General features: G+C 40.1%; 1 protein-coding gene across 5 annotated transcripts in view; it reads right to left on the bottom strand.

Annotated features, from left to right (window-relative positions):
* The window catches only part of LOC116299022 (interferon-induced protein 44), an 84,180-nt gene that overhangs the window by 2,154 nt on the left and 54,761 nt on the right, over positions 1–27,265 (bottom strand). For 2 of the 5 annotated variants that reach the window (XM_089034635.1, XM_089034634.1), the window contains 2 exons: positions 17,196–17,367; positions 370–1,060 (listed from right to left, as the gene is read on the bottom strand). In XM_089034635.1, the coding sequence (XP_088890761.1) occupies positions 795–1,060; positions 17,196–17,367 (438 nt within the window). In that variant the 3' untranslated portion in view covers positions 370–794. Of the gene's footprint in view, positions 1–369; positions 1,061–11,084; positions 11,152–16,550; positions 17,025–17,195; positions 17,368–27,265 lie in introns of those variants that run through there. The other 3 variants (XR_016120569.1, XM_089034636.1, XM_089034637.1) reach the window with 3 other exon arrangements.

Here is a 27,265-nt window from a genome sequence, read left to right as displayed (position 1 = left end):
CGCATATGAATGTGCAAACGCGTTATTGATTGTCCATTGATGCCTATGAATGTACACGCATATTCAGTTATCGTTATTGAAAGTTGATCCGCGCTAATGATGTTACTTGTGGTGTTGATGAAAGTACATTACACGTTATTGATACAACTATTGGCACACATGAATGTACATTTTCTGTTAATGAACGGCAAAAGGTGTTGTAAATCAGATACAGAATCCTGTTCATTTGCATAAACTTTAAGATGAATTTTCTTGGCCAGATTCACTTTTATCTTGAAAATTTTAGCGAAACACAAAGGAACTAGCCTAGACGTTAGGTTACGGCTACGGCTCCAGTTTGTATATTGGATACAACACGGCCACTAATACTGTTGATAACAATGCTGCGTTACTTTTATCATAATTCATGCTAGTGACCCTGGAGGGTCACAGTATTTTTATCTAGATCCCTCACCGAATACAATGGTGGCTTACTTTACCATAATTTATGCTATGGACCATGGGGGTCACAGTATTTCTTATCTATATATCTCTCACCGATAACAATGATGCCTTACTTTACTATAATGGTGTTGTCTAACACATTAAACAGTTTCGAATACACAAAGTTTTAGAAGATTACAGCTGACAGTTTTTTTTGTTTTCGAGTGTTTGGAAGGCTCGTGAGTGGAGTTGTGAGAGTTATTCATCAAGCGTGCAGACAAACAAACAAATAAAAGAAAAGCAAAGCAAACAAAAAGAAGTAAACAAAATAAAAAAGTTCATCCTATCGATTCTTCAAATGCTTGCTTTTTTTATCTGTTATCCAGATTAGCCTGAGCAGCATACAACATTTGACGCAATGCATACAATAACAGGACATCTATTTCATCCTCCAGCTCAGTTTGGTCTTTGTAGTTAATGACCGGAAAGATCTGGGCCCCCGGAATGCCATTGAGCTTGCTGCTGACCAATTTCATTGTATCCCGTATAGTGATACTTCTGTACACATTTCTCACTTCTTTTGCAACTTCCTCGCACTTTTCATCCACGTGTGTGAGAATAATAAACATTGGCACTCCTGAAAACAAATAAACAAGGAAATATATCAAAACTTTTTAATAATATATCGGAGGGGAGGGGGAGGGGAGTGGTGCTCTCCTGATTAGTTGATTAGCTGCCAATTTTCTCTTATTATGTGCAATTATTAAGCACATTTGATAATCTTAATAATTTTCACATATTTATCATAAATCATGTGGTAGTAAACGAGCATAATACCAGATATACTACAAAATCCAGTTTTTATGTTCCAAAAATGAGAACTAATTGGAAAATTTACATTTAAATACTCAGCAACCAGAATGTGGAAACAAATTCCTGAAAAACCTAAGGCCCAATCATTAAAATTGTTTAAAAACAACTACAAAGAACATCTATTATCTATACAATAGTATACGTCTTTTTTTAGTTTCCATTATATTGTATTTAGTTTCCATTATCTTGTAAATATAGCTTTTTTTCCCTGCCACCAGTGTTTTTATTTGTTGTGTGTCTCTTTTGAATAATTGTATTTTTTTCTCTTTTTTTCTTTTTTTTTTTTTTTTTAGACGCTACATTATTTGATTATCTTGACTATGGAGGGTGATTAACTAGAAAGCATCAGCTGCTTTAATCATCTTACACTCTACATACTTAACACATACTACTACCATTACTTACTATTACTTACCATTTGTAGTATAACTTATTAATAGATTTAATTTATATCATTTACTAAATTGTAACAATTAAGTAACATTATTATACATTTTACTAAGTATCTCAAATTTGATTGGTTGAGAGCCCTCAGCCAATCCCTGATAGAAAAACCTACAGATAATACATTTATCATGTCAAGTTCATTCAAGGTCATGCTGTAGTAGCTTTGTTTTTATTCATATTCATATTACAAAAACAATTATTAAAGGAATCCTTGACTTATTTTCCTATATTCTATGAAGAATTCTTGAATATTTATAAATTAAGAATTTTGCGTTTTTCACGCGACATCATCGCGATCATAATTCTCATCTCTATAATTTAATGTTCATGTTAATTTTTTTCCAGTATACAAAATGTAATATATATATTTAGGCACTGCCTAAAAGCGCAGCTCCCGATACGGAAGTCACAGGGAGCACAATTTGAATGAAACTGAAAGGTAAAAATAAGATCGGGGAAAAAATCTTAATTAAATCTTAAGATAATTTCTCCCATAATAAAAACCATGCAGTGAAATCGAATCGAAATGCACTACATTGTTTGCTTTTTGTTTTGTTTTTTTTGTTTTTTGTTTTTTTGTTTTTTTGTTTTTTGTTTTTTTTTTTTGTTTTTTGTTTTTTTGCGCGAGCCCACGCTTTAGGAGCAGTATTCTGTAAGCATAGAGAATACCTTGGCAGGGCAACTTCACCAAATCTCATAATATTCCATGCACAAATAGGCATTGAGGTACTATTCCAAAAAATGCTTATAGGTTTTTGAATCTCAACATTCCTGATTTTTTTAGGGCCATCAACTCTTGAGGTGGTTCATGACCCAAAATTCAAAATCAATTTAATGGATAAAATCAGGTCACCAAAACAACATTTTTAGTTTGGTATTCCGACTTTTTTGGGTTTTTCATTGAAATACATCTTTGCTTGAACGCAAAACAGCATTTTAGCAGAAATTAATAGCATTTTCTAATTTTGGGCTTCCTGTGTTAGGAGCCATGTTTTGCTCGGTTATTAAAAGCTGAAATTGTTCAAATTCAAAGCGCTCTAGCTCCCTGGCCATACATCCAAATGAAATGATTTTAAGTTTGCAAACAAAGCAAGTACTCGATTTCCAAAATCCAGAAGGACAGCTCTAGTTTTGCCTAAAAAATCCCATTCTGAATACACCATGATTGCGTGAAAATACAAAAACATACCCACATTCGATATCAAAAGTTATTCTTAGTTTACAAAATAGCAAAGCAAAACCAGCTGAAAAATGACAATAAATATCTATATTTTCAATTTGTGTACATAAATTTCACAAATTTTGCAATTTGAGCCCATTTATAAGCACAATGTTGCAACTTTCTAGAATTTAGATCCAACAATTTCTTCTCACCTTCAGTCCCGCTTTTGTATACAACTAGAATATTTTTCAGCATTAAATAGTACTCAGTTTTCTATCTTCAGATTAGTTCTGGGAAATTATCGACCAAGAAATATTTAACTGGGCAGTAAACAGAGACAATCGAACGATAATTTCACGATTGGGCACTAAGCGATGGGAAAGCTTATACCATTATTGTCACGGCATTCCAACTGATTATTAGCAAATATTCTGAATTCAAGGCTCTTTCTCCATTTTATTAAGGAAATTTGTGGCTGATAGACCGCTTAATGTACAGTTAATAGCAATGAAAAGATAATTTCTGCAGACTGTGGCTGTTTACAATATTGTTATGCATGAATTCATGATGCATACCGCTGACCGCAAACTTAAGCGCGGGAATCAGGTGGAATCAGCTGTGTTTACCTTCTTTAAACTATGAGTAATAGGTGTGATTTTTCAAATCTTTTAAATAATTTCGATGCATGTAAAGAGGAAGAAAGTTTTATTAAGTTAAAAGAATGCGATCGTGATATATCAGGTTATTTGAAGTACCACAAGGTTAATTTAAACGAGAAACTGACTGAATGGCAGCTGATCCTGGCTCGAGCAGGTAACACAATCCATTATGTTGAAATAATAATGTTGTTTAGTGCATATCTATTGTATTTCGTGAACTGAGAGCTTAATCTTTTATTTTAACATTGCCTAATTTCTCTTTAATCTTTTAATCTTTAGGGGATGATTTGTGGGGTTTGTTTTCTTTCCAAATATTAGTTTTTGCAACACAGGAAACCCATGAATTGGAGACTCCAAACTAATTTGGAGACATGCGATATGACACTCTACGCCTTTCTTCTAGGCTTTTTTAACCTGTTTCACATATTTTTTAAAAGAATTCTTCTAATTTTACAATTGGTCAGTTGTAGCACATCATCTAACAAAGTCCAATGTTAGTATGTCTTAATGTCAAAGGTTTTACCAAACAATACGATATGGTTTTTTTTAATTTATGCTACTATATTTCCAGGTATACTGGAAAATGTTGAAAAGTTTCATTCCTTCAGCATTTGCTCTTTTCATCGTGACGAATATGGGATGCGGTAGAGAAAACTGGAAAAATTAACTGCTGTGTGCCCATTGCCATTTCGACGCATTCAGCCAAAAGCAGGAAAGGCGATATAGGCTGCTCACATCAGTATGCAGTGAAAATCAAAATTCTGACCGAAGTCTGTATACCAGTTGGATTGCGTAAGGAGAATATCATTTTTTAATATTTTTATGCGCAACCTAACGGGTGTGTTTGTTTCCCTTTTTTGATAGCAATTTGCAGACATTGCCGTGAGAAGCTCAATAGTATATCCATCATAAATATCGACCGTCCTGAAGAAACATTGGTGGAGCTCTGCGAAACCCAAGAAGGGAGCATTGAAATGTCTTTGAAAGGACAACAGCGTCTTCGCACTACAAGAACAAAGATATATAGTGATCAGCAGGCATGCACAAAGTGACTTTATAAGATTATGATTTTAAAAGTTCATAAGTTAACCATTTTGTATGCTTTCATTAGAACATTGAAGAACCAGAATACGACACGGATTTGCCAATCAACCTAACAGCTCAAGTGAGGCAGAGGGAAAGTTTAATTGCAGATGACACACGCGAACATGTCTTGGAATACAGAAGAGAATTATTGAACAATTTTCTTACATGTTGTGGTATTGATCCTTTACCAAAAGTCGATAAAATAAGTGAGCATTCAGAAGGAACTAAAAGATTGTACATTAGCAAAGTATGTGACATCATCTCCGTGGTTATTAAACTGATTTTTCCAACCAATCCAGGGGGGCTTTGGAAGTCTCTCAAAGATAATACTTCTTTAGACAGTGGGCTTGGCATAATTCCTGAGGAGCACCAAATCTCCCCCGAGGAGTCAAAGTACCTCCAATCATTGAGTGAAGCATATGAGAATGCAACTACATGGGCTACTAGAATGCAGATCTTATCTGTTATGGCAGACCTTGCTCCCTACAAAACGTTGGTCAAATTCATTCCAGGTCTGACACAGTACCGAGTTACAGAAGCAAGGAAACATAAAACGTTATATGGTCGTGGTACTCCAATTCCCTTCAGTACTCAGAACAGACAGAGAGTTGACCCGTGCCAATTAGAAGACTTCATTAATTTCATAACAAGCTCCTATGTAGTGCAAGATTTACCATTTGGCGAGTAAAATCTGAAACTTGAATCTGGCGAAGTTATTCGTATTCCAAACGTTATCAGAGTATCAATAATTGAGCGGATAATTTACCAGTACTTTAGTTATGCCAAGGAGACAGAAAAGACACCACTGAGTAGAAGCACTCTAAGGCGTGTACTATCAGTTTGCAGCGCGTCAACCAGAAAGAGTCTTCAGGGTCTGGACTACTTCTCAGCTGATGCTGGTGAGGCACTTATTGTACTTGCGCTTATTGTAAATACTCTAGACGAATGTGGAATGGATTCCTTCAAAGCTGAAGACATCAAAGGCAGACTTTTATCAGGAAAACAGTACTTGAAGAGTGACTACAAGGTAAGCACTCCTGAACCACCAAGGACATGGAAGTGGATAACGCATACACAATATACAACACAGTATTTTATGCTAATAATATTTTTTTGACATAGGTAAACGTATCTGAGAATTCAACCGTTCCAGTCCATTGTATAAAGTATTCCCTCAGTAACAGCAGCAAGAAAGTTTTTCAAGCAACCTGTGATGATCATCTACACAACCAAACTCATGACCGCTGTGAAGACCTCAAAGCCATTCTCGATGAAATCAAATCTGAAGTTGAGCACATTCGGTTTTCAAATGATGACGAGAAAGACAACGGCACGTATATAGTTCGAGAAGCCTGCAACGACATTGAAGCATATAAGAGACATCAATTAAGGACGATAAACCAGGACAAGGCTAAACATGATGTTATGGAACTACTCGATGAACACACCGTGCTCATAGTTGACGACTTTGCGATGAAATTCCTCCCCCAGCATTTTCGCGAGTCACAAGGAAACTGGTTTGCCAAGCGAGGGATTTCTTGGCATCCTAGCCATGTAACAACAAAGAGAGCAGGTATTCTTCATACCCAGTGTTTTATTCACATTATCGAGAAGTGCAAACAGGAAAGCAGCGATGTAGTTTCGATGATGGAGAATGTAATGGCTCAACTCAAAGCAAAAAACCCAGGCATTACGAAAGCGTACTATCGTTCTGATAAAGCTGCTTGTTATCATTCGACAAACACTATTGTGTCTTGTCAAGAAATCAGCAAGCGTACTGGCATTCAAATTGAACGTTATGACTTCTGCGATCCACAAGTCGGTAAGGGTCCTTGTGACCGCTTTGCCGCTACAGTGAAAAACCATGTTAGAATCTATATGAATGAAGGCCATGACATTGTTACTGCAAAGGATTTTAAAGAAGCAATGGAGGGTACATAACGGGATTCCTGGCGCAAGAGTAACACTTGTACAAGAAGACATCGTCAATAGTGAAATTCATACGCCTGAACAAAAGTGGGAAGGAATAAATAGGCTGAACAATTTCCAGTTTGATGAAAAGGGTGTTAAAACTTGCCAAGCGTACTTCAAAGTTTGAAGGTAAATGAAAATTGAGATAATATTTATCAGTATTCTGTCTTTTTCTGTATATATTCCAAAAAAAAGTCTGATAAAACTGGGCAGTATTCTTCTAAGCCGATCCAGCTGAGCATCTCGTGATACTCATATTCTTTTTGTAGGTTCTGGAGGAACAACTCGTACTGAATGGCTATCTAATACATTCTCTGGAGATGGGTTTAAAGAATTCCAGGTGATAAAACAACCAAAGAAAGTAACCAAAGCATGTGATGAAGACGAAGGCTCAGAGACTGCAGCAAGTGAAGATTCGAGTGATTCGGTTCACATTTTTACTTGCCCAAACGAAGGCTGTGTGAAAGTGTACCAAAGTTATGGAAAACTGGCCTGGCACATAGAACATGGGAAGTGCAAAAACAAGACTGAAAGGGAGTCTCTTCTAAACAAAGCAAAAGTCATGTATGCTGAAAAGTTTCTAGTCGACCATAATGTGAATTCGCAAGGTAATGTAAAATCAGGGGTCCAGAGAGCGTTGCATCTACCGACCCACTTCTTCGGGGCTGGGCTCTTCGTCTAACGAGAAAGAAGTCGAGGTTTACAGCAAAGCAAAAGGAATACCTCGATCAGGAAAAGTTTGAATCACGAGCGAAAACCGGGAAGAAGTATAATCCTTTGCAAGTATCTCTGGAAATGAGGACAGCAAGAGACAATGAAGGGAAGCGCATTTTTAGTGTCGACAAATTTCTTTCTGAAGATCAGATTAAAGGATATTTCTATAGAAGCTCATCAAAAAGAAAGCGGGGCAATGTTAGTGATGAAAGTGAAAGAAAGCAAGCTTCAGCTGTAGCCGAGGAGATGATGTTACAAGACATGCGTCAACTGGTGGATAGAAATATCCAGATATCTCATCCAATTATAACTGATAACTATAACGTGTGTGACCTGGTAAAAAAAGACAGATTGAACAAACTTTCAATCCCACTGCTCAAAAACCTATGTGAAAAGCTTGATGTCAATTTGACCAAAGTAGGTTCGGGAAAAAGAAAGGGGCCTTATGTTGAACTACTCAAAAAACTTGTGGCGACCTGTTCCTGCAGTCAAATCTAAGCAACGATACAATGGTACGTATAATGCAGTTGTCGTTAATTTTTTTTATTTTTTATCACATCACCATTATCATAACTAAGAATATAATTCTCACAATTATTGATATTATCATCTTCCATCATCATTATTATTAGTTTCATCATTATCATTATTATTATGATCGTTGTTATCATTATTATTATTACTATCATTATCAATATTATTATCATTATTCAGTTATTTTTAAGAGAAAGAGCCTTGAATTTCAGAATATTTGCTAATAACCAGTTGGAATGCCGTGACAATAATGGTATAAGCTTTCCCATCGCTTAGTGCCCAATCGTGAAATTATCGTTCGATTGTCTCTGTTTACTGCCCAGTTAAATATTTCTTGATCGATAATTTCCCAGAACTAATCTGAAGATGGACAACTGAGTACTATTTAATGCTGAAAAATATTCTAGTTGTATACAAAAGCGGGACTGAAGGTGAGAAGAAATTGTTGGATCTAATTATTCTAGAAAGTTGCAAAATTGTGCTTATAAATGGGCTCAAATTGCAAAATTTGTGAAATTTATGTACATAAACAATACACAAATTGAAAAAATATATATTTATTGTCATTTTTCAGCTGGTTTTGCTTTGATATTTTGTAAACTAAAAATAACTTTTGATATCGAATGCGGGTATGTTTTTGTATTTTCACGCAATCATGGTGTATTCAGAATGGGATTTTTTAAGCAAACTTTGCCTTGCCGGAGCTGTCCTTCTGGATTTTGAAAACCGAGTACTTGCTTTAATTGCAAACGTAAAATCATTTTATTTGGATGTATGGCCAGTGTGCTAGAGCGCTTTGAATTTGAACAATTTCAGCTTTTAATAACCGAGCAAAACATGGCTCCTAACACAGGAAGCCCAAAATTAGAAAATGCTATTAATTTCTGCTAAAATGCTGTTTTGTGTTCAAGCGAAGATGTATTTCAATGAAAAACCCAAAAAAGTCGGAATATCAAACTAAAAATGTTGTTTTGGTGACCTGGTTTTATCCATTAAATTGATTTTGAAATTTGGGTCATGAACCACCTCAAGAGTTGATGGCCCTAAAAAAATCAGGAATGTTGAGATTCAAAAACCTATGAGCATTTTTTGGAATAGTACCTCAATGCCTATTTGTGCATGGAATATTATGAGATTTGGTGAGGTTGCCCTGCCAAGGTATTTTAAATTTTCTTGGTATTTACTGAATACTGCTCTTAGGAATTTTTTAAACAACTCACACCACCCTCAGGGGCTAGTTTTGTTCTTGGAAGATTCTTCGAAAAAGTTTTCCAAGGCCGACAGTTTTAGGCTTTGAATCTCTTTTTCTTCAAAAAAAACGAAAGATAACTACAGATAATCCAATACAATATCAGGTTTAGTGAAATTTACCTCGGATGTCTTTCATTGAAATCGAAAATCTGGAGATTTAGGTCAAATCAAGACCAAAAAACAGACTTGAAAAACTGGTTAAGGTGAGCAGAAAATATGCTTGCTTAATTACGTCTTTTATAGAAAGAGACGAAGTTTACATTCAGTTAAACTTTACACTAGAACAACTGAGACAAAATAGAAAATAATGCAAGACGCAATGAAAAATACAAACCGATGAATTTCTTGTCAGTAAATTGGCGTTTGTAAATGTTTTTGAATATTTTTTAGCTTTCTCAAGTGAAAGTCTAGGTCAATACAATAACATCTCTCAGCAACACAAATATAAGCTCTTTTTATGATCATACTTGCTCGAACAGCTTAATAAACAGTTGAATATATGGTGTAAATTTATATTTCATTCAATAATTAATTGAATTATCTGTAGAAAGATATAAATTATTGAACGAAAGTCTTCTTTGTTTTGCCGATGGGACCCCGCGATAGTAGGCGAACAAAGCTGCATTTTTTTGAGCGAAAAACATACGATAGTTGGTTAAAAACAACCGAATTGTTAAAGATTTACAAAGCTAAATAAAGGACGAATATTTTTTGTAATATGCTCTTTGTTATATTTCATCAAGCATTAAAATAAATTAAGCTTATCTATAGAAATATTAACAGTTTTGAGATAAAGTCTTTGATTTGTCGATTCGTCGAGGAAAATGCTTATCAAAAAAAATATATATATATACGATTGTTTGCTAAAAAACACATACCTGAATTCTTGAAGATCACTTCTTGATCCATCTTTGACTACATGAAAGTATTTTTTTATATTGTTTTTGGTCTATAACTTGTCCTGAAGCGATTTTTTCTGTGCATTTGAGAGCCGCATTTGTGATGAGTATTTATGCTTTGCTTTTTCGGCCCGCGCGGGAGCTCTGCTATTAAGCAATTATTGGATGAGGTTGAGCATGATATCATAAACTAAACGATACATGATCGTGTACTCGGGCTTCTTCTTGCGTGTGAAGTCACGGCACTACGCTTGTGTTACGAAAATTGCAGCACTCTGTCAACCAATTACTAGTAGAGGGTAAGAGATAACTGCTTTTCCAATCAGAATGCTTACCAACACAGTCACAACACAGTAAGGAATATGCCGTAAGTTTCATTCTAGAAACTGAAATGCATCCTGTACAATGTAATTAATGACAGGCGAAAGACAGCGTACATAGAAGAAAAAGTATAGAATATATTTATCCCTATATTTATCTGTACTGGAATTGTAAACATATCTCATTGAAGAGTTAAGTTTTCCTGTTCTAAATATTGGTTTCCTTCTCATTTTTTGTACAATTCTGATACAATGAACTTTCGATGACTTAGGAGTGTTTTTACTTAAATTTCTGCATATATAACTCCTTAGTTTTCTGTTTTTCTGAAAGACACGTTTTAATCTGTTCACAGCCGAGGTCTTGATAATTTACGATATTATGCGATAACCGAATTCAATAATTGCTTTATTATAGCGGAGCTCCCGTGCGGGCCGAAGGCCCACGCGAGCGGAGCACCATACTTAAGAAAAAATCGAGTTGATTTTTCATGGCTTGGCTGACGTCACTTCCGTCCGTCCGTCCGTTCTCCCGTCCGTCCGTCCGTGTACACAACACAGGAATCCCGCTTGATGTCAAAGCAAAGCTACTCACAAATGCAGCTCTCAAATGCACAGAAAAAAATTTAGGACAAGTTGTAGATCAAAAAAATTTTTAATCAACTTTCATGTAGTCAAAGATATGGATCAAGAAGTGTTCTTTAAGAATTCAGGTGTGTGTTTTTTAGCATATAATCGTATATTTTACCTTTCAGTTTCATTCAAATTGTTCTCCCTGTGACTTTCGTATCGGGAGCTCCGCTTTTAGGCAGTGCCTAAATATATATATTATTAATTGAGTGTAACAAAAGAAGTTGAAGTTGAAGTTGAAGTCGTGCAACACACTCTCTCATCATGCACTCTCTGAATGTGATAACTCAACAATGTCTTTTTAAATGTCCCTTAGGTATCAGTGCAGGTATCGTGCAACACACTCTCTCATCATGCACTCTCTGAATGTGATAACTCAACAATGTCTTTTTAAATGTCCCTTAGGTATCAGTCAGATAGTCACTAAGGTAAGCTGGTCTTCGTCTGTTCCTCTGGGGTCTTGCTCGCATCTCAAGTGGTTGCGGTCTTGCAGGGGTCTTCTCGCTTTGTGGTGGTTGGGGTGATCTGCGATCCGAAGCTGTTCTGTCTTGGGTGTCCTTTTGTTCAGCTCGTTTCTCAGCAGTCTGCATTGTGTCATCCTGTTCTTCTTGTGACTCATGTTTCGTGTTTCAACGTTTGTTTAATCAAGACCAACTCAAACTCTGTCAAACTGACCTCTTTACATAAGGTCACGTCATTACAAATACATTACGTAACAACTCAAGTAGGATCTTTTCTCTCTAATCTTTCTCTCTTGTGGTCGGTTGTTGCACTTCAGTTTCCTTTTCTTCAAGGTTCTGTACAACTGAGTTAGCTAACTTGAAGTGGCTGGCATCTCGTCGTATTTCATTGCCGTCTGTGGTTTTTCTTGCTGATATGGTAGATCCTTCTATGCGATATATCACGTAAAATGCAGTCTCGTATGCTGTTGCCACTTGTTTCTCTTCTTCTGTTTAACTAGGACGTAATCTCCTAATACGTGACTGTGTTCTTTGATATATCTGTTCTCTGTGTACTTCCTGGTCTTCTCTTTATACTCGTTGTCGTTCTTTGTTATGGTCCTTTGTAGGTCTGCTTCCTGCTGGAATTCTCTAGGTTGGTGGTCCAGTTTTGTTCTAATCTGACGATTTGTCATTGCCGTGTAGGGTGTAGTCTTGGTGGCGGGGTGTGGCGTCGATCGATACCCTATCAACATGTCTTGTGACGCTATATTGCTGTCCTTTCCTTGTAAGTGTGCGATCTGTTCCGTTTTGTTTAACATCTTCATAAAACTTTCCGCTTCTCGGTTGGCTCTTGCGTGTTGTGGTGTCACTCGGTGGTGATGCAATCCCTCTTCTTTAGCGAATCTCTCGAATTCTGCTAAATTAAAGGGTGGTCCGTTGTCGCTCTCCAAGCGCTCCGGTGTTCGTAAGGAGCAAAAATCTTCTTCAGCTTCTGCATCGTTAGCTTGTATGCGGTAGAGTAGACTCTTTCTACTTCAGGGTACCTAGTCCTCTTGTCTAGGTTATAATGACCGTCTGGGTATGGTCCCCCGAAATCTACAGACACGACTTGCCACGGTCTGTCCGGAATTGTAGACGGTTTGACTGGTTCTTGTGTCCTCTCCTTGACGGTTATTTGGCATTCGAAACACTGTCCGATCATTTGTTCTATTAGATTGTTCATGGTTGGAAACCAGTATTTCTCCCTCAACATCTGCTTGGTTTTTGTAACGCCTAGGTGTCCAAGTTTGTGTGCTGTTTTTACCACTTTTCTTTGAACGCTTGCTAGCACAACGATCTTATTGTCTCTAAGAATAACTCCATCGACTTCGTACAGTTCCTGCCTTATTTGATAAAATGGACTGATATCTGCGTCTCTCCGGTAGTGTTCCCAATCCTCCGTTTGCATTCGGTCACGTAGTTTCTGTAATTGTGGGTCTTTCGCTGTTTCTTGTCGTATCTTGTCGAGAATAACGGCGTGCTCAACTTCAGTGACTTGTTTGACTACTGCTCCTACCTCTTCGTTGTCAGTCTCCGGTAATGGATGTCTTGACAAGAAGTCTAGTGGATCCTTCTCATCTTTCCCTGGCTGGTAGATGGGTTCAAAGTGCACATCCTGCATGCCCATGATCCATTTCTCGATCCGTGGTGGCATTTTGGCCGTTGCTTTGTTGAACATAGGTAACAGGGGCTTGTGGGCTGTAATGATTCTGAACCTTGGTGCCCCGATAAGATACATCCGGAATCTTTCTTTAGCCCAGGCGATGGCTAAAACGTCCTTTTCGGTTTGACTGTACCTTTTCTCTGGTTCCGTCATGGTTCTGCTGATAAAGTGTACGGGTTGCAGTCCCTTGGGTGTCTCCTGAAAGAGTCCCGCTGATAGTCCCTCATGGAAGCTTGCTACAGTGATTGACCTTCTTGGGTCGAAGTATGCTACTGTATTCTCACTGGCAATGCTCTCTTTCAGCTTGATGAAGGCGGCTTCTTCTTTTGCTGCCCATCTGAACTGTGTGTTACTGTGCGTTAGCTCTCTTAGCGGTGCTGTTAGTGTCGAATACCTCGGTATGAGCTTCGAGAGATACCGGAGCATTCCTAAGAAGCTTCTCACTTCTTCCTTGGATTTCGGTTGCTTGCACTCTTTCACGGCCCGAACCTTGTCTGGGGTTGGCTTCAGTCCGTCTTTTGTGAGTCTATATCCGTAGAATTATATTTCTTCCACGCCGAACTGGCACTTGTCGCGGTTGAAGGTGACTCCAAAATCTGCTGCTCTTTGTAGCACTTGCTCCAAGGTCTGGTTGTGTTTCTCTAGGTTGCGCCCTCCGATAAGTATGTCGTCGTGCTGGCTTAGGCATCTTAGTATATCGCCGAATACTCTGTATATTGTCTCATCGAATAGATCTTGTGATGACTTGCCTCCAAACACGAGTCGTTTGGCTCCCATGGGGTACTGAATGTTGCTATAGCTCTTGAGTCTGGGTGTAACTGTAACTGGTCGTAGCCTTGTCTCAGGTCCATCTTAGAAAAGATCTTGCAGTCGTGAAACTTGTAGGTAAAATCTTCGACGATCGGTCCCTGGGTTATACTGTTCCTGTTCATGCATTCATTTAGTACTCTAAGATCCACGCTTGCTCTGATCATGTTGGGCTCTAATTTTTCCCTTGGCGTGTCCTTGAACTTGGGTTTAGGCTGAACCACTAGGGGTGAGCACCATGTGACTGGTTCTCCAGGTGGTACTCTTTCGAAGATGTCTTCCTCAATACCTTGTTCAAGCCATTTTCTCAACGGCTCTTTAAGATGGTAGGCGACCGGCCTTGGTTTCTGGGCTACAGGTACTGCCTCTGGTTTCATGCTGAAGTTAACATACAGTTCCTCGTTTCTCTTGTTGTCTCGTATCCTTCCGATACCTTCAAATACCTTGCTGTGTCTGGTAACAATCTCGTCGATGTCCGTCTGTGGCTGCTGTTTGTTCTTATCTGCGATCCTTCGGATCTGTGAGTCCTGTTGCGTTCCTAAGCTGTTTGCTTCAGCTAGGGTGCCTTCTGGGTCAATCCTTAACATGCCAAGTTCCGTAAGAGTGGCTCTTCCGATCAACGGTGCTGAATTAATCCGTCCTCGAACGACGATGAAAGTTGTGTGTACTCCTCTGGTTTTGTTTCTCACGATGGCGTTGAACTCCCCTTTTACAGGTAATCTGTACTGCAGTGCATTTAGCTTGACCTTGCTTTCGCGCAGCTGTTTCTGCGGTTCCTTGGACCCATGGGTCAGCGCTTCGAACTGATGCTCATCCATAATGTTGACATCCGCGCCACTGCCAGGTTCAACTCCGACATCAACGTCGTCAATTCTCACCGTTATTTTCTTGGCCTGTTGATTCCACTCGACACTTTTTTGTTGCTTGAGGTGTTGGAAGAATTCGTCGTTTTAGCTGGTCGAGTCTTGTTGCTTTTCGGTAGTGGTTTTTTTCACTGGTTTTTTTCTTGGGTTCTCCGTTTTACACTTGTACTCTTGAGGTCTTGTAAACGGTTTTGTTTTGCAAACTATTGCATAATGGCCTCTCTTATGACATTTCATGCAATTTTTGCCTCGGGCAGGGCAGTTTTGCGGTTTAACGTGCTTTTGTTGTCCGCATCTATCGCACTGTTCGCGCCTCTGTCTGCACGGTAATTCTTTGGACTTTGTGGGTTACCTGTGGTGCTTTGTGATTTTCGCAATTTCCTTTGAAGTTTCCTTCATATATTTTATCATGGTGAGAGTATCTTCCATTTGACTTGCTTCTGCTAGGAGTTGATCTAGATTCCACTTTTTGCTTATGGTTTTTTGAATCAGTGTGCGGCTCTCGCTTGTTTGAATTAAATGTTCTAAAATTCGCTCATCTAAATTGTCGCCAAACTCACATTCCATCGCCCGTTCTCTCAGCCTCGCGGCATATGCTAATGTCGTCTCACTAGCTTCAGGTTTCATGACAAGGAATTTATATCTAGCATGGTGTTTATTCCGTTTGGGTAGAAAATGCTCATTTCATTTCGATTTCAACTTCTCGTATTCATTCATCTCTCCTGCGCTAGAATTTTGCAAACTTTTCTCTCATCTAGCGATTTCTTTCCCTCCATAAATAATCAAGGCATCTTTCAGATCAGTCGGATCATTTATCTTGAAATAACTGAATTCTCGTTCAATTTCTTCTAGCCATTCCTCCCAGCGTTTTCCTTTTGTAATCTGGTCCTCTCCTGGTGTAAATGGAGGTGTTTTGAGGTTTCTAGTTTCTGTAATAACTGTTACTTGTTGTGCTTGAGCTGCCTGAGCGGCGCTCGCTTCTGGTTCTGGCGGCGGCATTTCTCTTCATTTCTTGTGTTTATTTGGCCCTGTTCGACTTTCCTTTTCACTAAGCTTTGAGGACCTTTTTCAATCGACTTTTCTGGCTTGTTTTTTTCACTCGTCGCCAATGTTGTGTCCGCAGAATCCACAATAAATAGAGACTTTGATGTCATTCGTCCTCGTGCTTTATTCCTCACACAACTAACTACACACACGATTAAATTACATGTACGTGTCATGTGACACATGGCGTGACAGCCGGAAGTAATCTGGATATTACACCATTGATTGAATTTTTTCTCTAATCGTCTATTCAAGACGTACGATTCATGTCAAACCACATAATAGAATCAGCGTTACATTCATAATAATGTTTTTTTATTTGCTCAATAGATTGTCAATGTTTATGATAATTTCGCTAATGATTTTTTTTTGTTCTTTGTGAATGGTTGTCAATAAATGCAATTGTCTGTCGATTGGTGTTATCGAAATTTATTTCAATGAAAATGACAATACGGTTCCCGCTCACAATGCCTGAACGAGCTTTTGTTTGTCAGTTAAATATACTGAATATCAACAATAATCAAATATTGTAATTGAAAGCTAAATCCACACTAATGAAGTGTATTGTAGAGTTAATGAAAACATATTCACGTTATTGATATAACTCTTGGCTTATATTAGAGTATCTTTTCTGTTAATGAACAGCAAAAGGTGTAGAATGAAATTTGAAAATAATACACCTTTTGCTGTTCATTAACAGAAAAGATACTCTAATATACGCCAAGAGTTATATCAATAACGTGTCAAATAACGTGTTAATATGTGTATCAAATATCGTTCATTCGAATCATGCAAATGTTTGTAGAACCACGCTATAGAATATAACATTGACCCTCATGATTGTCCAAACGCGTTATAGATTGTCAATGATTATGCTAATAGCACTAATGAATTTTCACTTTTGGGTAAATGATTGTCCATAAATGCAATTGTTTGTCATTTGGTGTTATTGAAGTTGAATTTCGCGCACAAGAAAATACAATCCGCGCATATGAATGTACAAACGCGCTATTGATTGTCCATTGATGCCTATGAATGTACACGCATATTCAGTTATCGTTACTGAAGGTTGATCCGCGCTAATGATGTTACTTGTGGTGTTGATGAAAGTACATTACACGTTACTGATACAACTATTGGCACAAATGAATGTACATTTTCTGTTAATGAACAGCAAAAGGTGTAAGTGCTCTTGAAATCTGAAAAAAAGATGGATAGCTGGATGGCACTAGAATAGAATTAAAACAAAAAACAAAAAAAAAAAAACCAAAAAAAACAACAACAAAAAACAGCAATCCAATGGGATGGAAATTAGTAAATAAAATGACGTAAATATTATTTTAAAAAATTGTAACCATCCATATACTTACTTCGACCGTTTAAGGCTCTCAATAGGCAACGTAGATTTGCCCACACTTCAGGTTCCACCAAAATTATGGTAATTGAATTTATTACGAATGCAACGCAGTGAGCCATGTCAGCAATGCTGGGATTTTCGATATATCCGCAACTGGATGAGTCAAATTTTACTCCATGAGTGAACTAGGGAAATAAATATCAGGACAAGTTATCATGTTTACGAAGTAATTTGTTGTATTAATATTTGTGTGTCTTAAGGTAATTTCCTTGTTTTGCACTGCGCATTTTTCTGTGCATGGGTCTTTTATACAATAAATAAACAAAAATATAAGTAAAAGTTCTATCCAAAACTAAATATAACTTTTCTCAGTTTTGAGTCGAAAAAAAACAAAAAAAAAAAAAACGATTTTGATTGTCATGTTTTATTTTCCAAATAAATTGAAAACGAGAACAGTGATCCCCATCCTTTATTTGGTAAACATTTAATTTTTGTTTCTATAGTTGTCCTTAATTTGCAATGCAATATATTAGAAAATGATTTCTATCTCCTGCAATATCTGCAATAATATCCCGAATTTTATCAATTTGAAGGTTTCCACGGCGTTTCTATGCCCAGTCATGCGTACTGATCTTTAATTACATTAAACGAACGATTTGCTACGATATACAGAAAACGAGAAAATAAGTCAATAAAGTTAAAATAAGCAAGCAAGAAATATAGTCTGGCAGCAAGTGTAGTCAAGCGGGAATTTCAAGCTGCAAACAAATCACCTAACTAAATATGTTAGGGGGACCTTAAATGACATGAAAAAATTTGGTGGCATTTCTGTAACTTGCATCGAGCCGTGTTAGGGGGATTTCAAAAAGTGACGTCAAATCCCAACATGGAAACGAGGATCTGAGTTAAAAATGACTATTTCTTTCCGCCATTTCAACAAAATAGCACCACAATCATACAGATTATGTTTCTCAATGAGCTAGTTGATATTATGTCATAAAAGCGCATATGCATGGTCACGTGATAAAGCTAGCATGGAAGCGAGGCTCTCATAATACGATTGTATTACTTTGCTTTCTGGTTCAGGGAAATTGCTCTAAAGTTGCAGAGAATACGATTAAAACTTATCAGGACATATCTTCTATATATAATGTTAGAAACACTCCTAACACCCTAACTATTATTCTTTAATTACTTCGATCTGCGCGTTATTTGAATTTTAAATTCAAACGAGAACATAGTCTTTTGGTTTATCTTTCATCTTATGTTTGGTGCTGCTAGTTCCCTTTATTATTGATTTATACAAAAAAAGCAGTGTCATGTTAGGAACATCAGTTTGTAGCTATGTGAACAGTCTAGCCATCGCTATCCCTATCGCTCTCATCACTCTCGTAATCAATTTCTTCTAAATAATCACCATCTTCGTCATCTTCCAGTTGATTTTCACACACGCTATCACTATCAGAGCAGCTGCACAGGTCCGTGCAGTTAAGTTGGTCTTTCCGCAGCTGCACCTACTTGACGAGCATTTGCTTTTAGTACATCCACACCTAAAAAGCTGGGTGACAGCTTCTGGTACAGGAAGTAGCGTTGTCATCACAGGCACCCTATTGTCATTCTGCAAATTCCAGCCAAACGTTTCTGGTGAGGGCAGATGCTGTTCTGGCACTAGGTCCAAGCGAGCAGCAGTAAGGGGGACTCGCGAAGTCCCCAGGAACCTATCACCTTTTCACGGGGATTACAGGCGTTAGCGTCTATATGAAACTTTTTGACGGCATGGGGATTACCCGTGTGAAGTAGGTGCGTTACACTGTTTGCTTTCTGGGTACCGCAAACGGAGGAAAAGATATTCCTTAGATATAGATGGACACCATCAAAAGCATTCGTAACAAAACTGTGCGCAAGCTCAGGACTCAGGTGTTGGATCGCCTAGATGTGGACTTTGCCTTCACAACGTTTATGGAGGGAGATACAGACGAGACGATGGACGAACAAAGAGCAGAAAGGATAATCGACTTGATGCCTTAGAAGAGTGTATGGATTGTCAGTGCCTCGACAACCATGTTTCGACTACCTTTTTTTGGTGTCCCCAAAAGATGGGAGAGGAACGATCCGTTCCCCTATCGACGCCGTGGTAGTTGTGCCAAAGTCGCTACGTAGCCCGGTAGGCGAATTCCTCGTATTGTCTTTTGCGCTCGGTAGAGACCTTCCAAGATTTCCAAAAGTATTTGTATTGTCCGCTGTTTTCCCAGCATGTATGCAGCTATACCCGTAGCTATGTACAAATACATGCTATATCTGTGGACAAACAGGTATCTACCATATGGATCCATAGTGTTTGTCCATGGAATACCCTATGGATCCATAGGTGTCTAGACACAAAAAACATGTGGTTGTAGATATATATGGCCACGCCAAAGATACTATCCGAAGAGGAGATCGCAGACCTTTTGGAAGACCGAAAGAATGGTATGGGGCTGCAGAAGGTAGCTAGGAAATACGGTATAGGAATACCCAAAATACGCAGGATAGAAAAAGAAAATGGCGTAGAGGTTGCAATACCCGAGAAGCCACCAACCACGGATCTGCAGAAACATTTCCTAGAGGTGCAGGATTCTTTTGCTATTGTCCTCGACGACCTACAGAAGACGAAAGAAGAATTGCTAGGCGATCTAGGGAAACTTCGCGAAGAGTTGCTGGCCGCGATGGATGCGGTGGGCTGCGACGAATACAACAGCGAGGTGGAAGAAATAGAGAAGGAAGTGGACGAAGTATCCACAAAAATAGACTGGCAGATAGCTGGGAATGTGCTGTTCGCCGTTTTGGGTATTGGAGCGCTTGTTTGGGCCGCCAGACAAGAACCCAAAGTCGTGTACAAATATATTCCAGAGCCGCCAAAGCCTAGGGAGCCACCAAAAAAACCAAGCTCTCGAATTCCGGAGATGGAGTAGTGCAAAGAGTTCCAAATTCCTATCTTTGCAAAGAGTCCAAAAAAAGGTTTTCGTATTTCTTGTTGCTTGTTAGCAATCCCACAACAAAACAACACGAAATACGAAGACCTACTTTGGAAGGCCGCTGTGGTCCAAAAAGATCTATGCAATATCCTAGGTGGACACGTGCACCAATCTATCCTTTCTTTTGTTTGCGGTGGTCTTTTCCCTGCCTATCTTGCAGTACAAAGGCGGTGGAGATGTCCAGTCTATTTTTTGCGCCTCCAAGAAGTGTCCCCAAACGGGCGTGGTTGCATGTTCCGCCGTGCAGCCCTCCAATACGCACTCGGAGCATCGGCTGGACAGGAACAGGATGGTTCTTTCTTTGCCCCTGTAGGTGGTTTTTGCGTATTTCCAGCATTGGTATTCGCCCGGCTGCATGTGTAGCGCCTGCACGCATTCTTTGTTTGGCGGCGCTGGAAGTTCCAGTAGTCTGGATGGATTTTTGGGTATTGCATAGTCTATCTTTGCCGCCAATTCGTGGTAGGTGTCCAAACCGGGGCCTTCGGGTACGAAGATCGTAGCTGCGTTGTTCTGCCACTCCAACAATATTTCCTCCCCCGGCACCGCTGTATGCACGTAGCCGCTTTCGAACTTTCCTGCCGCGAATGCATCCAACATTGCAGCCGTAGCCCAAGCCACCGACGCTTCCTTGCCGCTGCGTAGGACTACGCGGTGCCCTTTGGCGGGCCAATCGGGGTCTTTGTTCCTTGGTTCTACGTATCCTAGTATTTTGTAGTCGCCCGGGGGAATTTCTTGCATGCGGTGTACCTTCGTATGTGTTTCGAACAGCAACTCGCACAGCTTGCGGCTGCGCCGGCGAGTCCTATCCAACAGCTTTTTGTGCTTTTCCAACTCTTCTTCTATCTTTCGCCTGTCTGCTTCTTTTTGCCGCAGGATGTTCTGCTTTTGTTCCGACAGTTCTGCGTGGTATCTTTTCGTGGCTTCGACCCACTCGTCGCCTTCCAAATCGTCCCGTATGTCTTCCAGGCGCTGCTGTCGTCTTCTTTTGGATAGAAAGGAGATCCTGCGGTCCGTAGGCACTTCTAAAATGCCGAATGGGCTCTTTTCTACTCCCAAGCGCTGTGCCTTCTTCGTACGCCATATCCACTCCGCGTGTTCCGTAGTTGGGAGAAAGTCTGCGATGGTAGGAGCATTCGCATGCACGCGGGTGGGGAACTTGGATTCTGCCAGCACCGTCGGGGAGTCCTTCGTGTAGCATCGCAGCGGGGCTATTTCCACTGGATCCAATTCTTGCACGTCTATGCGAAATATGGGGCATCTGCGCAGACCAAACTCTGCTATGGTCCAAAGTACGCATTGCTCCCACTTTTCGTTGCCTCGAACTCGCACACCGGCTATCCAACCTGTTCCCACATGGCAGTACCAAGCTAGGAAGATTTCTTTTGTCTCGTCGCAGCAAATACACAAACATCTGTCTAGGAGTTCGGCAAGTGCCAACCACATGTTTTTTGGCGGCTGCACCACGAATATGTCTTCTAGCGGTGCTATGGTTTCCGCAATGGCATTGGTGTGTTCTTTGGAGAAATCTCTGCTGTAGATGGATATTTCCACGCGCGTACATCCTCTTTTTTGCACGTCGGGGTGCAGGAATGTTCTACGCAGGTGTTCGTTCGGACAATCCACGTACTCTGCCAACTTTGCGCCTACTGGATTCTGCACTTCTCCAGCTTCGAAGTTGGATACTATCTTGTTGTATATCTTCGTCCGTTTGCCCTTTTCTACCCAAGTACAAACGTGGTTGCCCACTTGGTGTGTATTGTCCAAGATGGTGCCTTCGCGACAACCAGCTTCTCCCTGCTCTTTGTAGCCCATTTGCAGCAGTCGGCGCACCAAGCTCTTGCGGTCCAAAGTACCGGAGAAATCCTGCGTGTAGTCGACGGAATAGATGCCAAATCCGTGTGCTTGTAGCAAGGTGGAGAACTTGGCAATGCCTTTCTCTACGGCTTCTATGGGCAACTCGGAGGTGTCTACTTTGGCTACGAATGTGGCTGCATGTTCGCCGTGCAGAGCATTCCACTTGTTGGACAAATGGGCCACACGATCTACTATGTTTCCTTTCCTGCACGTGTGCGCCATGTTGGTTGGTAGGAATACCCCAAAGGCTTCCGTGGCCGCAATGGATATCTTCGAGACTATTGCCTTTGCATTTCTGCAAACCCGCCCATACAAGTCTTGTTCTGCAACGAACCCATACACGAATACGTCGTCTACGAATGGCGGCAATCCTTCTAGCGGCTGCAAACTGGTAGTACCTTCGTTTCCACGCAAGTAGTCGCATTTGGATATGTCCGGTAGTAGGTTTCCGTCGTGGGCATTGTCCAGCAGCAAATGTGCTAGCAGCCTACTCTTCGCACGTATGCCCATCTCTTGCAATGTTGTCGAAATAGTCTTTTGGGAGTCCATCTCTATATATAGGGGGAGAAGCAAATACTACGAACGTGGCCTTTGTTGGACAACGCACAAAAAAAGGTCGTCTAGGCGCCCATACGCTCTTTTGGAAAGACAATCCATACACTCTTCTAGGCGTCCCAGATATCTTTTGGGACACGGTTGCACATCTTTTGGGACGCGGATTGGCATCTTTTGGGACACGGATTGGCATCTTTTGGGACACGGTTGCACATCTTTTGGGACACGGTTGCACATCTTTTGGGACACGGATTGGCATCTTTCGGAGACACGAAAAAACGGTAGTCGAAACATGGTTGTCGAGGCACTGACAATCCATACACTCTTCTAACCTAAGGAACCCAACGAATTAAACGCGGAGAATTTCAGGCTTAATAAAGCAAATCTAATACTGGCTTACTTAGAGGGGCAAACAAAACACTATGAGGAGGTTAGGAAAAAGTATGCTAGAGCCCGAAGCGCGCTGCATAAGATTGCGATAACTTCGGGCTCCATGTCCGTGGCGTTAACAGGCACCGGCGTTGCTACCTCACTCACCGGACCTGGAATAGTCGTTGGCGTTCCTTTGGCCAGCGTTGGAGCCGCCTGCGGCATCATTTCCGCTGTTACGACAGGCATTATAAAGCAACTATCCGGTAAGATATCCAAGCACGACACTCATATAGCCCTAGCAAGAGCAAAGGCTAACACCATCGCCGACTTAGTCTCCCAAGCTCTGCGGGACCGTAAAATCGACAACGTGGAGTTTTCTTTGATCCTCGCGGAGGAAAAGAAATACGGAGAGTTAAAGTCGGGTAATAAAAAAACCATCGTAAAAGATCTTTCCGAGGAATCTCGCAAAAAGATCTACCAGGAGGCAAAAGAGGAGCTACGAAGAAAACTCGCTCAGTAGACATTTGCTTTGAAAAAAGCGTAGGTGGATTTCGGCTGCACATTTCATCTTCTCGGAATCCATTCTAACAGCGGGTGGTTGGGGTCCATTTGCTGGAATATTTCGTAGATTACGTCAGGGTAATAGGGAATATCCTTATCCAGCCGACAGAATAACCACTCGGCCCTTTGCATATCTGGGACATGAGGAATACGCCTACCGGTAATTTCAGACAAAAGATAGGGAATAGCTTTGTAATATTTCCCTAGTTTTAATTTTTTCAGCGTTTTCCGTAGACTTTGCGGGGTTGGCTCTTCTAAATGGTCTATAATTTTCTTCCTTACTTCGTTGTTTAAATATACCGGTCGATAACCTTGGATATGACTCATCCAGTCTCGGAAGTATTTTATTATCTTGTATGGGGTCTTCTTACGACCTCCGTTGGCATAATACTGCTCTCTGGTAGCATTTGGTACGGCATTACGAATATTCTTACCACATTCGTAACACTGCGCTGACGTGTCGTCTTCTATTTGCATTTTCTTACCACAACACCAGAAACCCTTGGGCTTGGGTATGTTAACTTTGGATCTTAGGCAAATTATACAGAAGTCATTGGTGAACTTTTTACATTCATGCATCGTATATAAAACAAATATTTTAACCTTCGCAAACACAGCAGCAGAAAGCAAACAGTGTAACGCACCTACTTCACACGGGTAATCCCCATGCCGTCAAAAAGTTTCATATAGACGCTAACGCCTGTAATCCCCGTGAAAAGGTGATAGGTTCCTGGGACTTCGCGAGTCCCCCTTACTGCTGCTAAGCGCCACACCAATGCTTGAAAGTTACCTCTCATAATGGCCTGTCAAAGTGCCTCTTGTGTTGGTGGTAGTTTCTCCGACTGGGCCTGCTTTGTTCTGAAAAGCCACCATCTGAGCTCGCTAACATGAACAATGGTAGTGTTGGGCGCATACAATTGGCAAAGAAGCTTTTCAATGGCAGCAAAGGTATCTAAAGTTGGCTGGTCTCTTGTGCCAATGTTTGCAAGATCATTAATGGTTTCCTCATCCGCTTCCTTGAATAGTTTCCACCATGTGACCTTTCCTTTACCGGCAAAGCTACCTGTAACGTCAGCACCACTACGAGCATGAAGACCAGGTAGTGCTGCAACCTTCGATCTGCCAAGGGCCTGCACAATGGGCTTTAACTTGATCAGTCGGCGCCGCGGACCAGTTCCAGTAATAAAATTCACATCATCGCAGAGCTCAGGATACCTTCTCAAGGCAAGGATAAAGACGTCGTTGTCCGGGGAGTGGATGCTGATCTCAGTTGTTCCATGGATAGCAGCGTCGAAAGCGTGTAGGATGAGCTTGGTATCAGGTTCTTCTTGAATGCTCTTTAAAGGCGTAACATCTCGATGTGTTGCCTCACAGCTGCTTCCCCATGCCACAACAAGTCTCTTTCCTCTATCTATTACAATTGGAGTAGTATAGGCGGGATGGCACGACCCCTTTTTTGGGTGGGCTAGTGGTGGGCTAGTGGTGGGCACATTAATTATTCATTACATATTAGCATAAAATGACGAGCAGGTATTGTTTGAGGTTGCCATGACGACCAATTGACGTCATAAGACTATTGTTGACCGGTATGAACAAGTCTTTGTTTCGGGAATGGTGGGCCAGTGATGGGCACATTAATTATTCATCATTAAAAAGACGAGTACATCCATTGTTTATTAAATCGTTACCATAAAATGACGAGCAGACTATTGTTTATTAAATCGCTACCATAAAATGACGAGCAGACTATTGTTTATTAAATCGTTACCATAAAATGACGAGCAGACTATTGTTAGACAAGTTTGGGCAATTCTTTTGTTTACCAATCCAATCTATAGAGCGCGGGGATTTTGAATTCTATTCCACATTTTGAGCGCGTAGATATCGTTTTATGAATTATAATTTAGTGACTATTGTATCCAACATAATACAATTAATGACTCATAAACCACAAACGATAAGACTTACGAAGTTCTACCTAATTATTCAAATAAGAAGGAAAACGCTTGAGAGTAAAAAATCTTTATTTATTAACTAACATAAAAATACAATGCTCATTCTTCATCCCTACTTAAATTAAAAGTTTCTTGCTGTTACTTCTGGGTGATTGGTGATGTATAGTCTTACAAACATGGCAACGTGCAAGCACGCTTTTGAATGTTTACCTATTGACTGCAAATGGATGTTCACAAATACTACAGAGTGTTGAACTAGGAAAATTTACTAGCTTTTCGTGCCAAAGACACTTTGGACATTTCACTATTCTGTTCACTTTGACATCCTTGTTTCCACAGCAAACACAGGGATCTTCTTCTGTCTCACTTTCCTCATTTTCTTCTTCGTCCACCTCTCCCTGGTCTTGTTCAGTATCATCAGTCTCAGAATTTCGGTCCTCCTCCTCCTCCTCGCTACTTGTTCTTCACTATCAGATTCATCGGATTGCTCTTTATTATCCTCAAGTTCTTCTTTTTCCATTAAATCGCTTAAGACTTTTTTGTTTCGAATCCATTTCTTGTTAATCCCCAATTCTGCCAATCCTTCCAAGAACGAATTGAGGGCTCTAGGTTTGAAGATATCAAGATTGTAGGGCAACAATACGTAATCTAAGAGGTTTGTAATACTGGTGACAGGTATGCGCCGCTGGTTTCGTAAAAGCTCACCGCCTGGTGTCCAGAACACAATATCTTTGGAAGCCGCCATGCTATGCAAAAGATCCTTGGCATCGGACGCTGAAACACCGTCCGAAAGATCTTGCAAAACATTCTGAATTAGCGGTTCTTCTTCACTTTCTTCTTCATCACTGGACTCTTCATTGTCTTCTTCGTCTTCTTGTTCCCGCCATTCCAATTTTCTTTTCATGGTGATGTATCCCCAACTGAGTCTTAAATCAAATGATTGCCCGCACCTACATCACTATCCATTTATAGCATCAAAAGTCCCGATATCAAAGCTGGGGTCAGTAAATCCGAAATGAATGCACCCCCCTCTCGTACAAGAATTTGTTTCTTTTTCTTATATGGAACACCAGGGTGGTGAAGATCACATATTGAGCTTTGGTAAGGTAGCAGATGATTCCGTTCTCGTTTTGTCGTAGGGATATACTTGTACAAAATATTATGAATTACTTGAATAATTGCGTGAACTTGCTCGAGTGTAGCAGTGCAAAGAAGGAAGTTCTTTTGGTGTTCAGGAGAAGACACCAAGAGTTGAAGATATCCAAGATTGTTCTTCACAACACGAGACATGATGAAATAATAAACTAGAACTATGAGTGAATGAAATTTTATAGGGTGTGTCTAAGCTATTGATAGTCGGATAGTTTGATAGCTAAGCTATTGATAGCCAAGAAGCTAAGCTATCGATAGCCAAGAAGCTAAGCTACCTATTGCCTGATAGCTAAGCTATCGATAGCCTGATAGCTAAGCTATCGATAGCCTGATAGCTAGGCTATCGATAGCTTGATAGCTAGGCTATCGATAGCCTGATAGCTAGGCTATCGATAGCTTGATAGCTAGGCTATCGATAGCCTGATAGCTAGGCTATCGATAGCCTGATAGCTAGGCTATCGATAGCCTGATAGCTAAGCTATCGATAGCCTGATAGCTAAGCTATAGATAGCCTGATAGCTAAACTATCGATAGCCTGATAGCTAAGCTATCGATAGCCTGATAGCTAAGCTATCGATAGCCTGATAGCTAGGCAATCGATAGCCTGATAGCTAAGCTAT

Source organism: Actinia tenebrosa, unplaced genomic scaffold, assembly GCF_029948245.1.
Source record: "Actinia tenebrosa isolate PJP-AT-01 unplaced genomic scaffold, QUT_ActTen_1.0 PGA_scaffold2__45_contigs__length_23673736, whole genome shotgun sequence".
Classification (NCBI taxonomy): Eukaryota; Metazoa; Cnidaria; class Anthozoa; order Actiniaria; family Actiniidae; genus Actinia; species Actinia tenebrosa.
The sequence above is the reverse complement of the archived record's forward strand: the minus strand, read 5'-3'. Positions and strand labels throughout refer to the sequence as shown.